Genomic DNA, 16,336 nt, shown 5'->3' on the forward strand with positions numbered 1-16,336 from the left:
TCCACCCGTGTTTTAGTTTATTAACAGTCGGCAGCTACAAAAAGCTGCTGACTTTTAATAAACCGACACTTACCTGCCCCACGGTCCAGCAATGCGTCCGCCCGGAGGCTCGCTCCTCTTCCCCCTCCTCTCCTCTGCGCCGTCATCGTAACTGTGGGAACCCTGCCGTGACAGCTTACGGCTTCACGGCCGGGTGCGCATGCACGAGTCGCGCTGCACTCTCCTATTGGCCAGCCGATTATCTGGGACCCGAGTTGTGTTCCAAAAGATGGTTGGCAGGGAGGGGCCATCTAGGGCAAGAGGAGGAGTTGCCTAGGCGGCCCAAAAAAGGAAGTGGGATAGAAAGCCCCACTAAAAATAAGGTAAACCACCCCCCAAAAAAATGACATGCCAAATGTGGCATGTCAGGGGGCAAGGAGGGCTTAAAGCGGATGTTCCATTTTTGGGTGGAACTCCGCTTTAAACTGGTCAGTGTCTCAGATAACTAGCATTTACAGAATTAATTGCCAATTTCTGCCCTGTGTCTTGGGAAACATGACAGAGTATGTAACTCTTCCCATCTCTCCATCACAAAAAGCTTTGTATGGACTTTCACGACAATATGTTATGTCACTGCCATTTTGGAAATATTACTAGCATTATTGATAGTTGGTTAATTCCATTTTAATTACCATACTTTTTATTTATTTTATTTTTACAGGAGGAACAAGTCTCCCGATTTATTGAAATGGTTTTGTATTGGGACAATAAACGTCTGTTGTCCTTCTGGAACGTATGGACCTGACTGCTTAGGTAAAGTAGGCTAGAACATTCCAAATAAGTAGAATATATTTTAGTATAGACAGCAAGTTTTCCAGGACTAAATACATGCTTCCTTCAGTTTTTATTATAATAAAATTCATAATCACATTTAATGTTAAAGAGCCACCTAATGTCTTTATTTCTCTCAGGGACTCCAGAGCCAATATATATTTGCACACCTTCTGCAGCAGTTAAGAAGGGGTGCCCATCACAAGTTGCTTTTACTTTGTCCCAAATTGTGATTTTATTCTAGTGCAAAGATCTGAACAGAGAACATATACAGCAGTTCCAAGGTAGATGCAGAAATAGTAATGTGACATAAGTCCATTGTGTGTGTATATAAATATTCCATGTTTTCATAAATTGTTAAGCATTGTAGAACATTAAGGCTTCATTTCCACTGGCGTTTTTACAGTCACTTTTGTTTGCCTTTTTTACAGCTTAAAAACGCCTGTCCATGTTTATTTTGTAAAAAAAAAAACGCAGCGGTAGCGTTTTTGCGTGTTTTTGAGCGTTTTTTAAAGTCTGGTGTTTTTACAGCTCTATTGCTGGAGCCACAGAACGCCCTGGTCCCGCATTTTTTTTACAGCTCAAAAACGCCTATGCTATTTGCAGCTCAAAAACGCCTATGTGGGTATGATGCCATAGAATAACATGGACAGGCATTTTTAAGCTGTAAAAAACGCTCAGAAAAGTGGCTGTAAAAACGCCAGTGGAAATGAAGCCTTACATTACAAGGTGGATGGAGGAATCCCCCTTCCTGCCAGTAAATGTTATTCTGACAGCAGCAGCCATGTTGTCAGAATACACTTGTCAGTGACTGCAGCTGCTAATCAATAAAAAGATTCTAGCATGTACCTTTGACAGAATTCGATCAAACGGTTGACTTCTGTCGAGCAGGGATGGCCAGACACTGTACAAAATGTATCCAGTCCATGCTGAACCAACCAAACTTCGACCAGTATATAGCCAGCTTGAGCTAAAACTTTACAGTATCGACCAATTCAGTTGGATTGCTAGACAAAAAAAACATCACCCCAACAATAAAATATTTAAATAATGCTAAGTTGTTCTTGCAATTTAAATCAGTAGTAAGCGTTGAGGGGGGAAACCTCCCTCCAAGGGAAGGGAAAATGTGCTAGCATTGCATACTAGCATATTATGAAAGACCTAACTTGAAACAAAGACTTAAAGTGGAAGTAAACCCTCCTATTGTTTTCAGCCAAGGAAGCTGCCATCTTGGCCTCTGTTTAATCTGCAACTACCATGATGCTGCACATGTGATCAGTTATGAAACCAGCCATTGGATGGTTTGACAGTTTGGTTGAGAGCACAACCAATTTGACATCTAGCATTTTCGGCATGCCGGGAATGTTAACTGTTTTTTTAAACTATCAAATAGATGAGTTTACTTCCGCTTTAAGCGACACGCAGTCACCGCTGTAGAGGCTTCCATCCAGTGGCATCTTAAGAGCATTATAGGCCCCCGGGCAATACAGTGCACCGGGGCCCTGTCTACACAATCACGCACGAGAGAATAAAAATGCAAATTGCCCCCCCCCCCACTAGTGGCTGAATAGCGCCGCAAAAACAACGGTAAATCTCAGCCACAAATAGTGGCGCTTTACCGCCGACGGCAAAACATCCCAGTGTGAAAGTCACCATATGTCAGGCCCAAGCAGAAGCAAGCAGCCAATCAAATATAGTGCTCAATGTGGATTAAATAAATTAGAATTATGCATAGCAATAGTTGCCGTGCCGGCGCCGGGGGCTATATTAGTGCGGGAGGCGGCTGAATGATGCTTGGCTGGGGTCGCTGGCCAGATAGGGCCCCCCAGGCAAGTGGTGCCCCCAGGAAACTGTCCAGCGTGCCCATGCGAAAAGACAGCCCTGCTTCCATCTTAACCCGGTCTTTCTTCCGGGTTCACAGGCTGCAGCCACGATTATGTCACTCTCATGGCACAGAGCTTTGAAGAAACAGCACGGGTATGCCGTTCTTACAGAGCGCATGCGCTGGTGACATCACTGGATGCTGCTCGCTAGAATATCATCTGTGCATTTATAAGCTTACATGTAGGTACAAAAAAACAAAAGTTTACTACCACTGAATACTAAACATTGTCCTATTTGAATACTGAACTATATTTTTTTTGCTGGATGTGCCTTAACCCAGCCATAGAAGGTTTTAATCTCTGCCAGTTCAGTAGGAACCCGCCGAAATTTGAACCATGTATGGGCAGGCTGATGTTACCAAAGTCAATCCATCGATCAACTTGGGTACAATCAGCATGTCGAATTTTTGCATGCAATTATTGCCAGCAGCTGAACCCTCTAGCAATAATAACTGTTCTGCCGGCAGGGTCAGCTCCCTGGGCCCCTCCCCTGCTGGGAGAACACAATATCTTCACAGGAGGGATTCCCTCAACAACACTGACTGTTGATGGGGAAATCAAGTGATTTTTAGTTTTTACCACTGTTTGACACCTCATAAAGATTTGCCCTCACTGCCTGGCCACACACAGTACACACAGTACACAGTACTGCCTGCTCAAATATGCTGAAAAGATTAACAGTTTCCATAGGTTGTATTATTATTATTATTATTATTATTATTATTATTATTATTATTATTATTATTATTATTTTTTTTTTTTTTCACATGACTGTATCTACTTTACCTTTTTCATGACTGGTGATTTTAGGAGCCTAGTTATTCATACCAAGCCTAGTATGTGTTGGTTGACTTGACAGAAAGTCAATTTGCTACCTAAATAATGTGACTAATTTGCCTACCTAAATAATGCTTTCATGGGCTCTAAGTACATATAAAGCTTTCAGTTAGTACTGTGCTCAGATTTATTACTACAAGTTGACAAACAGACAAATGCTGACAGCAGGTATTGTGATTAATTGATCGTGAGCCAGGCTGATTGGTTCCCCAATGTTAATTAATACCGGGAGTTTTTACTAACAGCAAAGTCTCACAGCTTGGAAGGTTACACAGGTTGCAGCCATGTAGCAATTAATATTGACCTAATACCGTACAATAAATGTGTTGTTGTGTGTTTTTTTTTTTTTTTTTTTCTTTCTTAAGCAAAACAGGTCATTACATACTATGTTGTGTTTTAGCTTGCCTAGGTGGATCTGAACAGCCATGTCATGGGAATGGTTTCTGCAGTGGTGATGGTACAAGAGGAGGAGATGGAACTTGTAGCTGCAAGGCGGAGTATATGGGACCATTTTGTCTTGAATGTGCAGATGGATACTACAACTCTGAAAGAAATGACACTCATTCTGTATGCAGTGGTAATTGCCGTTTGCTTATTTCATCAATTCTGTAAAAAAAAAAAAAAACTTGAATCGGTTTATAAAGAAGTGACTGACATTCAGCAAACATTCTCTCCTGGAGAATCTTCCAGGTCCATGTGTTTTTAATAGGCATAATAGATTCTACACCAGAGAATGTTTGTTTGGTGAAGTAACATTCAGTACTTAAAGCGTTTTGTTAACCCAAAAAAACAGATCCTGTTCCCTTTAAAGCATTTTATACAGCACAGTGCTTGTGCTGTGTCATTTGGCCCTCTGTATACCCTAAAAAACCTGGCTGATCCTGCCAGGCTATGCCCTCCCCTCTGCAAATAGACCACCAAAATCATGACTGCTGGGCTGAGCTGTGGTCCGTTTGCATGATTCCGTCGCCTGCAGCCTGCTCTCTGCAGCTCTCCCGTGTCTGTGTCTCCTCTGTCCTTCTCCAGCGCCCAACCCACCCCCCCGCTGCTCTCATATCTTCTAATAAATTGTCTTATCCCCTCTGTACCATTTTTATAACACGTATCTCTGTGCCTGTGTAATGTAAAAAAATCCACCGATCTGTATAAACGCGGCTCCTGGCGCTCAACTGATTGTCGGCACTCTCTTCTCTCTCCCTGGCTGACGTCATTGCAAGGGCTCGGCCCTGCCCACTGCAGCTAGGAGCCGGAGAGAGAAGAGAGGAGAGAAATCCGCTGAGCACCCAGAGCGGAGTTTATATCGGTACAGATCGGCGTATTTTTTTACATTACACAGGCACAGAGACACATGTTCTAATGGTACAGAGGGGATAAGACAATTTATTAGAAGTGGGTTAACAACCACTTTAATAAACTTTCTTTTTATTTATTAACTTGTCAGACACATGGAAAAAAAATAGTTATGAAGTCCCTGCTATTAAGATTCATGTGAACAGTGGCGGCTCGTGCATAAGGGCCACCCCCCTATCCATGCGTCCAGCCCCCTAATCTACATGCGAGGCGCCGGACACATGGATTCCAATCGGGGTTCCTTCCTTTTTTTTTGTTTCTCTTCTTCTTCCTTTTTTTCTTCTTTTTTTTTTTTTTCTTTTTCTTTCTCCCCAAAACAAATGTACCAACAGCCGCCACTGCTGTATGTGAATGTTTGTTTAGCCTAGATCTCTTCATTTTGAGAACAGGTTTGGTGCATGTTTTCCAATTTTGTCAAAAGAATCTCTCGGTCTGATAACCAGTGCATTTTCTTTAAAGAGTTTACAAAAAAAAAACTACTGGAGCTGAAAGACACTTGGCAAGCATATATTTTATTAGGGTACTTATATAGAGCTGTCAGTTTGCACAGTGCTTTACATATACAGTATCTCACAAAAGTGAGTATACCTCCTCACATTTTTGCAAATATTTTGTTATATCTTTTCATGTGACAACACTGAAGAAATGACACTTTGCTATAATGTAAAGTAGTGAGTGTACAGCTTGTATAACAGTTTAAATTTGCTGTCCCCTCATAATAATTCAACACACAGCCATTAATGTCTAAACCACTGGCAACAAAAGTGAGTACACTCCTAAGTAAAAGTGTATAAATTGGGCCCGAAGTGTCAATATTTTCTGTGGCCACCATTATTTTCCAGCACTGCCTTAACCCTTTTTGGCATGGAGTTCACCAGAGCTTCACAGGTTGCCACTGGAGTCCTCTTCCACTCTTCTATTTACGACATCATGGAGCTGGTGAATGTTGGAGACCTTGCGCCCCCTCCATCTTCCGTTTGAGGATGCCCACAGATGCTCAATAGGGTCTAGGTCTGGAGACTTGCTTGGCCAGTCCATCACCTTTACCCTCGGCTTCTTTGGTAAGTCAGTGATCATCTTGGAGGTGTGTTTGGGGTCGTTGGAATACTGCCCTGTGGCCCAGTCTCTAAAGGGAGGGGATCATGTTCTGCTTCAGTATGTCACAGTACATGTTGGCATTCATGGTTCCCTCAATGAACTGCAACTCCCCAGTTCCGGCAGCACTCATGCAGCCCCCAGATCATGACACTCCCACCACCATGCTTGACTGTAGGCGCTTGACTGTAGGCAAGACACACATGTCTTTGTACACCTTACTTAGTTGCTGCGACACACGCTTGACACCATCTGAACCAAATGGGTTTATCTTGGTCTCAGACCACAGGACATGGTTCAAGTAATCCATGTCCTTAGTCTGCTTGTCTTCAGCAAACTGTTTTCAGGCTTTCTTGTGCATCATCATTAGAAGAGGCTTCCTTCTGGGACAGAACCTGTCCTGTTAAAACGCTGTATGGTCTTAACCACCATACTGCAGCTCAGTTTCAGGGTCTTGGCAAACTTCTTATAGCCTAGGCCATTTTTATGTAGAGCAACAACTCCTCCTTTTTTTTTTTTTTTTTTTTTTTTTTTCAGATCCTCAGAGTTCTTTGCCATGAGGTGCCATGTTGAATTGTCAGTGACCAGTATGAGAGAGTGAGAGCGATAACACCAAATTTAACACACCTGAGACTTTGTAACACTAACGAGTCAAATGACACCGGGGAGGGGAAATGGCTAATTGGGTCCAATTTGGACATTTTCACTTAGGGGTGTTCTCACTTTTGTTGCCAGCGGTTTAGACATTAATGGCTGTGTGTTTGTTTGAGTTATTTTTAGGGGACAGCAAATTTACAAGTATACAAGTTGTACACTCACTACTTTACATTGTAGCACAGTGTAATTTCTTCAGTGTTGTCACATGAAAAGATATAATAAAATATTTATAAAAATGTGAGGGGTGTTCTCACTTTTGTGAGATACTGTATATTGTACATTCATATCGGTCTTATATATTAAAGCCTACAATCTAAGGTCGCTAAACTCACATTGATGCGTACACGTACTAGGGCCAATTTAGACAGGAGCCAATTTAGCCTACTAGCATGTGTTTGAAGTGTGGGAGTAAGCCAGAGTATCCGAAGGAAACCCACGCAGGCACATGGAGAATATGCAAACTCCATGCCGGTAGAGGCAGCCACTGTGCTGCATGTAAATGTATAGCACTCGGCATAAATGAGTACACCACAACAGATTTGTCAGAAAAATGTTCCTTTCCTTTCAGAATCAACATTTTCAATGGTACACTGTACTACAAAATACTCTCACAAATGTGGGCCATTGATTGCAACCAAGATTTGTTAATTTGCACACACACAAACATTTTTTTTTTTTTTTTACTAAAAAATGTATTCAAGACCTTGATGCCAAAACGAATACACCTCAATGAAAGTTTTAGGAACAAAGCTACATTTTAGACAACCTAATCCTAATTAACAAGCACCATTAATGTACTTATTTTGCAAAAATAAAACCACTTTCAAGTCTGTCCAGGAAGTAAGAAAGAAGTAATGGAGATGTGTTTTTAAAAAGCCATGAAGATAATAAGGTAAGAGTGTGTAGAATAAAAGGAAAGCTGTTTTATTTTTGCAAAAGAAGTACATTACATTAATGCTATATTGGTACATGGGGGAGCTGGAATTTAGAAAAAAAAAGAACGGTAAACTTGGCCTCTAAGCTTTGACAATAAAACCTGGAAGCTGATTGGTTTCTTTGCAGAGTTGCACCAGATTTTGCACTCTCCAGTTTTAGTAAATCCCTCCCCAATGTCTGCTGTGGAAGCTGAAAAAGTTCTGTATAGGAGGAATAGTATGTTTACTATTGCTCAGAGTTCCATACTGCTGTTTATTCAGCTTCGATTTACCTCTTTCTCACTTTTCTAGCTTGCCACGAAGCATGTAAAACATGTCATGAAGCAACAAATAAAGACTGCAAAGAATGTAAAGACGGATGGAGAGAAGAAGATGAAATCTGCATAGGTTAGTGTCTGAATTCTCAACAAACTAAGATCGTTTTTGTATAGACAGTATTTAATAGCATCATATACAGCCTTTTAGTGAAAATTCACCAGGACTCTGTAGAGGGCATTAGGAGTGTACCAAGTGCCCCTTTACGAGTTAAGTCTACCTAGAACATATTGTCGTGATGGATTAGTGCTGGTGAGATGCATCCTCTATTGGTTTGTTGATATAACTCACTGATAATTCTGAAATATCTGCAATTGTGATAAATGAAAATGCAACAGAGAGAATAGAAAATAAAGTGTCTAATTGGTTTATGGAGCTGCACAAGAGGCAGTAGAAGGTGGTTAGTACATGGTAGCTGGTTGCTACCCCAAAATTTACAGCAGGACCTTTTGTTTCTTTATCATACATACCAGGACACAGGGCATCTTTATATCTATTATAATGGGTGATTGGACACTGGCAAAAAAAAAAAAAAAAAAGGCAGAAAATCCCTTCCCAGGCTGGCTTTCCTGAGGCTTTTGCCTCCATGTTTATGCTTTCCAATATTTCTTTCAAAAGTTTTGCATTCACAACTCGGCATGCATTTCCAGCACACTCTGGCTGTGCTGGAATTTCTGACTCTTGTATGCATGCCCTGGGTGACATCATCTCCCATCAGCCAATCAAGAAGCCAAAACTCCTGAACCTGGGAGAAGATGAGAGCGACTGGTGAGGGATGCAGCTGCCACATCATTGAGTATATTCCAGAGTTTTTCTGCTTTTAAGAGACTCAACGGGTTACTCGAAGTTCTTAATGACATCGGTGCGGTCATTGGTGCTCTGCCCCCTGCATTCATTCATGGCTGATTTGTTCACGTGCACATGCGCTTTATGACTGATGATGTCAAGTGTGAGGCAGAGCATTGAGGCAGCGGCCATCTTGGGACACACACATGAGTGTAGGGGGGTCCTGCTAAAGGACACCAGCCTGGTGGGCTTGGGTGGAGTCCTGGACAATCTTTCAGACCAGGGGTCACCTCAGGATAGGATGGGGGCATTTCGCCTTACACTACTGCATTGGTCGACATTGGGCCTTTCTTTAAGAGTTCAGTGAAACAACTCCACAGTGGTGGCGTACATAAATCATTAGGGAGGCACCAGAAGCCGAGGATACTCAGAAGGAAGTGGATCCCATCCTATCTTGGGTGGTGTGTAAAATTGTTATGTGGATTTTCTCAGCCATCAACAACTGACTGAGGAAGTAAGCTCTCCAGCTAGAGGTGTTCAAGGAACTCTGCTGGAAGTTGGGAACCCTGGATGTGGATCTTCCGGCATCCAGGTTCTATTAAAAACTGGACAGATTCATATTCAGGACCAGGCATCCTCAAGCTTTTGTGACGGATGCTCTGGTGACACTGTGGGATTACTTCAGTCTTATTTATGCATTCCTTCAGTTGAACCTTCCTCATCTGCTTTACCGGATTCAGGTGAAAGGCATTTCAGTTATTCTTCTTGCCCCAGGAGAGCATGGTACTCCAACATTGTAAACCTGTCGGATTCAACCTTCCATTCTTCTTAACAGTCGCTGGCTTTATTGGCATGGCTGTTGAAGCCAAAGTCTTGAGAAACAGGAGAGTTTCTGATTTTGGTTCTTGCTACCCTTTTAAAGGCTAGTAAGGCGTCTTCACAGAAGATTTATTATATGACTTTGAAATCTTATTTTGCCTGGTGTGAGACTGGGGTGGGGGGGTCTTCCCCCTAGTCTGTATATTGTGCACTGCATCCTGGGTGTTCTCTAATATAGAGTCAATCATGGTTTGTCCTTGAGCATGATAAAGGGTCAGATTTCAGTCTTGCAAGTCCTTTTTCAGAGACTAATTGCTTTTCATTCTGTGTGCGTGTCTTTTTTGTGCAAGTTGTCAAGCGTATTGTTTCACAGGTTGGAGTTGACTCTGTAGGACTATAACTTGGTGCTTTGTGTGTTGCAGAAATTTCCATTTGAACCCATCTGGGATATTTCTTCTAGTCCTCACATGGAAGGTTATTTTTCTGGTTGCCATTATCTTGTCTTTAAGAGTCTCGGAATTGGCTGCTCAACCATTACTTGTGAACCATCGGGACAAGGTGGTGCTGTACTCTTGGCTGTCCGTTTCTGCCTAAGGTTGTTTCTTTGTTACATCTCAACCAGGACATTGGGGTGGATTTACTAAAGGCAAATGGACTGTGCACTTGCACTCATTTTCCCTAGAGCTTGGTTAATGTGGTAAAGCTCCACTGATTTCCATCATCCAGTAATTTCCCCACATTCATTAAGCACTGCACAGTCTATTTGTCTTTAGTAAATCCACCCCATTGTGTTGTCTTCTTTCTGTCCCAAACCGCAGATGCCAGTCTACAAGGTTATGATGCACTCCTTGGATGTGGTTTGTGCTAACGGGTGTTACCTGAAGTTGACTGCTGCAAGTTGCTGTTTGTGCTTCCTGAAGGCCCAGAAAAGGGTCACGCAGCTTCCATATCTACTATCTATCTTGGTGGATCCATCAACTTATTTCTTAAGCTTGCAGTTGAAAGGGCAAATTTCCACCATTTTTGGTAACGGCTCATTTTTACCAGGAGTGCTGGTGCTTCCTGGACTATGCATTATCAGGCTTCGGTAGATTTAAGTTTGTAAGGCTGGTCTTCGGTTCATACTTTTATGGATGCTGGAGCTGCTAAGGACACAATTTTTTTTTTCCATTATATTATGAAGTTTAAAGTGGAGTTCCACCCAAAAATGGAACTTTCACTTTTTGGAATCCCCCCCCCCCCCTCCGGTGTCACATTTGGCACATTTTCAGGGGGGAGGAGGGAGCAGATACCTGTGTAATATAGGTATTTGCTCCCACTTCCTGGCGTAGATCACCGCAGTGATCGCGGTGACCTGAGCCACTTGCTGCACCTACACTGTCCTCCCCCGCTGTCTTCTGGGAAACACACCGATACTGGGCTAATGTTCCCAACGGGTGTTTACATTATGGTTACAAGGCTTGTGCTTGGATAGAAAGCTCATTGCCCGATTCTGAATGGCATCTACAGTACCTACAAAATCACAGTAGGTTGAATATGTTGACTCCCTCTTACTAAGAGAACAATTGGCCTACCGCCATCGTAATGCGACATACGTTTTAACCTTGCTTGACAGAACTGGTTAGATAATCCTAGCCTTGCTCCACTGTAAGTTAGTGATGGATAGATTTCTACAACTCTGAAGTTTTGGATAGTACAAAAAGAAAAAACACAAACTCTCGGTATGTATGTTACATATAACATGATTGTTTGTTTTTATACAGTGCATACGTTTTGTACTGATGGCTATGCTTTTTGGATGTACAGTCATTTTATCACCTCCCAATAAAAAAATGTGTATTGATCATCTACTATTTTGTTTTGGCTATAGACCAGGATGAATGTGCTGCAGAAACATCTCCCTGCAAAGAGAGCCAGTATTGTTTAAACACGGAAGGATCATATTTATGTAACAGTAAGTATATTGCCTATTTCTAAGTTAAATTAATGCAAAGAGCAACGCAACCAGGTTAAACTATAGCACTCAAAGTGGTTCTAAACCTCGGACGTGAAAAAAAGCATAGCCCTCTATAATGTGTGTGTGTGTGTGTGTGTGTGTGTGTGTGTACTTGTCTAACTTGAGAGCACTAATGCCTTGTACACACGATCGGGCATTTGCCTGGTCAAATCACATCGGAATTCCATCGGAGTAAAATAGAACATGTTCTATATCTAAACCCCGACGGAATTCATCTGAATGTCCGATGAAAAGACTCTGATGGGGCTACACACGATCGGAATATCCGATGGAAAAAGTCAGTCAGACTGTTTCCATCGGAAATTCCGATCGTGTGTAGTTTCTTACTGCTGCTTCATACTTCTGACAAGTTTTCCTGACACCAAGAGAAAAAATGGTGACAGAGGAGGGAGAACCAGCTGATTAACAGCCTCGGGTCTGTTCCTGTGTGCTGTGTGAATTTGGGTGTGTCCCCTCCATCCAATCGGCTCTCAGAGCTCTCCTGACTGAGCTCTGCAATGTGTAATGTCAGGTCTCCACCCTCCTTCCTTTTTTTTTTTTTGACAGCTCAAACAAGCTTTATAAATTCTAGACTTTGAATGGGTGAACAGAAGACCGATAAACATGTACAATTTTAAATAGGAAGATCTGTTTCATCTGTATGTATCACCTGAGGCCTGTCATTTCACTGGCTATATGTAATGATTTACAACCACTTTAAGCTTACTGTTCCTTTTGTTTGAGAAGAGTTCTTAGGAGTTTTCATTTTTCTCTGCTTTCATAGAAATAAGTTTGAACTAGACTTAACTAATTCTAGCACTTTAGACTACACATGAACTGTTCTTCCATACACCCTTATGTGGACAAAGAAAACCGTTCAAACACTTTCTCCAGTTGTTTGACATTGTGCTTTGTGACATTTTACATGAGCCATGGCAATGTGAAGGAGGGTTGGGGCTTTTTCAGTGGGACTCTGAATGATACGTTCTTTAATATTTGATTTACACTGCAATACAGTTCTACTGCAGTGGATAAAGGTTGTTATAGGGGAACTGTATAGAGGCAATGAAAAAATGGAGTGGTAAAGTCTTCACGTATCTGTGTAGGTGTGAGATTGGCGTTTAAGGACTCATGCACACAGGATGTTTTGCAAACTCTCCTATAAGCCTCATCCTGGGAGCAACATCTTGGCAGAAAAAATGCTTGAGGCTTGTATAGTTACATAGTTAATCTGGTTGAAAAAGGTCCATCCAGTTCAACCAACATAGAGGGAAACAAAAACAACAATAAAACACACACACACACACACACACACACACACACACACACACACAAATAGAAAACCTCCCTATATACAATCTTATACCCACAGTTGAACCTTAGAAAGGCAAAAAACACAAGTTTTTTTTTTCTCTACGTGATTCTTGTTAAGCCTGCCTTGCCTACACACGATCGTGAAAAAAAATGCTCGAGCAAAGCACGGTGACGTACGACGGCACTATAAAGAGGAAGTTCCATTCAGATGGCGCCACCCTTTGGGCTGCTTTTGCTGATTTTGTGTTCGTAAAAGTTTGGTGAGAGACGATTCGCGCTTTTCAGTCTTCGTGCTTTTCAGTCTGTTACAGCGTGACGAATGTGCTATCTCCATTACGAACGCTAGTTTTACCAGAACGAGTGTCAAGTCTCATAACTTGCTTCTGAGCATGCACGTATTTTATCACGTCATTAAAGCCTACACAAGACTGTTTTTCACAACGTGAAAAATTAGAGCATGTTCTAAATTTTTAATGCCCATTTTTCACGTCGAGAAAAATGCCCTGGAGCCTACACACGATAGTTTTTAATGACCATTTAAAAAAAAATACAAAAATTCACGCCGTGAAAAAACAATCGTGTGTACGCGGCATAAGCCATGCTCCAGGGGGGGGGGGCGTTGATCCTTCCTGTTCCCCCAACAGGCAATCAAATATTCCCTGGATCAACTTTACCTATAAATATTAGTATCCAGTTATATTATTTACAATTTAGGCCTTTTTTTAAAACCATCTACTGAGCTGACCAGAACCAGGTATTGAGGGAGTCTATTCCACATTTTTAACAGCTTTTTGTTTTTTTCATTTTGATTTGTTTATTCGTTCTATTGGCCAGAATTTTTTTTTATTCTGGCCATTGAAATGAATAAACGCTCAAGCAATAAACACGCCTAGCGTTTAGGCACATGTAGATGCATTAAGAATTTTTTTTTCTGCCAAAACTCTGCTGCTCCTGGATGCACTGGCAATGTTTTTGTTTTTTTTCTGCCTCTAAAAGGTCCTGCCACTAAATGCTACTAAAAGCCTATTTGTGCATGGGCACATAGGCTAACATGCAGGGGAGTTTAGAAGCAGGAAAAAACAAAACACGCCAGATGCCTCTACAAGCAGTTGTAAAAATGTCCAGTGTGTATGAGGCCTTAAAGTCTGGGTCGGTAGTCCTGGTACTTTTATGCATATTAGTTGTGGTTACACAGATTAAGCTCTGTTTTATTTTGCGATTTTTCATTAGAATGTGATGAAAGCTGCTCCGGGTGTACAGGCGAGGGTCCAGAGAAGTGTACAGAGTGCTCAGATGGATATGTGTTGGAAGATAATAAATGTACAGGTAAGAGAACATCTGCAAAATCGCTTGAATTGTAACACTTTTTTGGTACAGACTTGATGGCTAAATCAGCCTTTTACTGATAATAAATATACAGTATACATACCCTAATCGGCTTTAACTTTTTGACCACCCACTTAAATATTGAGTAAGTCACCATTTTGCTGCTAGAAACGTCCCTGACCTGCCAAGGTTTTGATGCCACTAGACCTCTGAAGGTATGCTGTGGTATCTGGCATTAAGCCAATTGTCCGATGGAGCATACAAACGGTCGGATTTTCCGCCAAAAGCCTGTCGTCACACAATTCCTGTCTGAAAATCAGATCGTGTGTATGAGGCTTAACTCTCTCAAACAACCGGATTATTTTGTGATAATGACACTAAGACACTTGGATAGTGCCTTCAATCAAATGGTGTAATCTTGAAAGTAATTAGCCAGTTCTTCACTACATGTTTCATGGGATTACCGCTTCTTCAGGAGTAATTTAGAGGGTGCATAATCCAGTACCAAAATAAGCCACTATGCAAAATACCAAAAAGCCAGTTTCCCTGGCAAGTGTGGGAGCACAGTATCAGGGAAGTGAACTCCCTAACAAAGGAAAAAACTTGTGATAGAGGCGGCAGACAGAGATAGATTGTGGTCTTTTATCTCACATCTCCAGGATATATGGCCCTCATGGTGTACAACTGCTGAATAATATGCCTTGCTTCCTAGCCTCACCCTGGCTAGGAACTTCCCCAAAAGAACCTTCCCTCTGCGTGGTTCGCCTAGGCCATCCGAGTGGACGTTCTCTCCCTCCCCGCAGTCTTCTGGGTCATGTCACAGGTCCCAGAAGACTGCAGGACCATTCACTATGCCAAGCGTGCCTCGAAATTACACAGTGGGCAACCGTCTGTGAAGCCGTAAGCAGTGTACCTGGCTGCCCACAGTTAGGATTTTAGCGATGGGAACTCGAAGGCCAATGAAGATAACACTGGATCTTTAAACAGGCGAGTGTACTTTTATTAAAAGTCAGCAGATATAGTATTTTTAACTGCTGTCTTTTTTATCTTTATTTTTTCCCCCAGCGTGAACAACCACTTTTAAGTAGTTATGGGGTGCTGGAAATACATCAGTTCCCGGTGATTACATAAGAAATTTTATGCCATCTTGGGGATTTCCAGCAGTAACCTCTTTCAGGATCCACCTCTACCCTGCCTCCTGCTCTAATACTTCATTGCAATAGTACTCTATTACTGGGTGAAAACAATGACAGAATATCACTATCCTGAGACATCGGTTAATGCAGATCTGCACGAGTGAGGTATGAATTGGGAAAACAACAAAACCTGGGGAATGCCCAGGGAAAAACCAAGCCTACTCACCGACCAGCTCGCAGAACAGCCAATTAACCTGTCTAACAGTATGCGTTAAAAACAGGGGTTTTGTCCGCACGCATTTGCAAACGCATGCGTGAGCCACAGAGCCGCGCCAAGGCACCCTGTAATCTGTGGTCCTAACACTAAACAATGAGTGTCCCCAATTGGGAAAGACTTGATCCAGTCACCTTGGGAAGGGGGTAGGGGAACACAAGTAAAAAATATTTCCGAAAATTGCCTAACCATTACCTCCTGCCCCCACCCCAATTTCTTTAAACATTACAAAACGGTGCCTGTTTCAAATAAAGAGTGCATATATTAGGCAGATGGCACACATGTTCTATGGTGTTTGTTTACACCAATGCACTGTGTTGTGTACTGAAAAAAAGGACATATTGCATGCCAGTGGCTGCACATTATATATGTGTGTGCTGTGATGTTAATAAAGCCCTAATGTAGAATGAGCAGGCATATTTTATGTTGTCATTCTAAAGGAAAGTGTCTGTCTGCATTTTCCACAACAACCTGTAGAATTCATTTATTTGGTAAGTTTATTTTTGTTGCTAAGGGTAAGCACTTTCTCTTGCTCTTTATACCGTATTTTTTGGGATACTGCATTTTTTATTTTTTTTTGTCATACAGATAAACAATGACATTCAGTTTATTACCTGCTTTCAGATATAAACGAGTGTGAGAGTGATGAGAAAATATGTGTTGGTGAGAATGAGGACTGTATAAACATCCCTGGAGCCTATAAATGTGTTTGTGCTGAAGGATTTGAAGAACAGGACGGACAGTGTGTAGCTCTTAAAAAGACAGGTAATATTTGTGCAAATTTGGCTGTTCCAGATTTTGAG

General features: G+C 41.8%; 1 protein-coding gene across 1 annotated transcript in view; it reads left to right on the forward strand.

The window, feature by feature from the left end:
• Positions 1 to 16,336, forward strand: part of CRELD2 (cysteine rich with EGF like domains 2) — a 38,034-nt gene that overhangs the window by 6,371 nt on the left and 15,327 nt on the right. Inside the window, exons 4-9 of the mRNA XM_040343658.1 lie at positions 701 to 792; positions 3,931 to 4,107; positions 7,859 to 7,954; positions 11,358 to 11,441; positions 14,028 to 14,123; positions 16,158 to 16,298. Coding sequence (XP_040199592.1) covers positions 701 to 792; positions 3,931 to 4,107; positions 7,859 to 7,954; positions 11,358 to 11,441; positions 14,028 to 14,123; positions 16,158 to 16,298 — 686 coding nt within the window. The remainder of the gene's footprint in view (positions 1 to 700; positions 793 to 3,930; positions 4,108 to 7,858; positions 7,955 to 11,357; positions 11,442 to 14,027; positions 14,124 to 16,157; positions 16,299 to 16,336) is intronic.

The sequence above is a fragment of the Rana temporaria genome, chromosome 3 (assembly GCF_905171775.1).
Source record: "Rana temporaria chromosome 3, aRanTem1.1, whole genome shotgun sequence".
NCBI classification, from domain to species: Eukaryota; Metazoa; Chordata; class Amphibia; order Anura; family Ranidae; genus Rana; species Rana temporaria.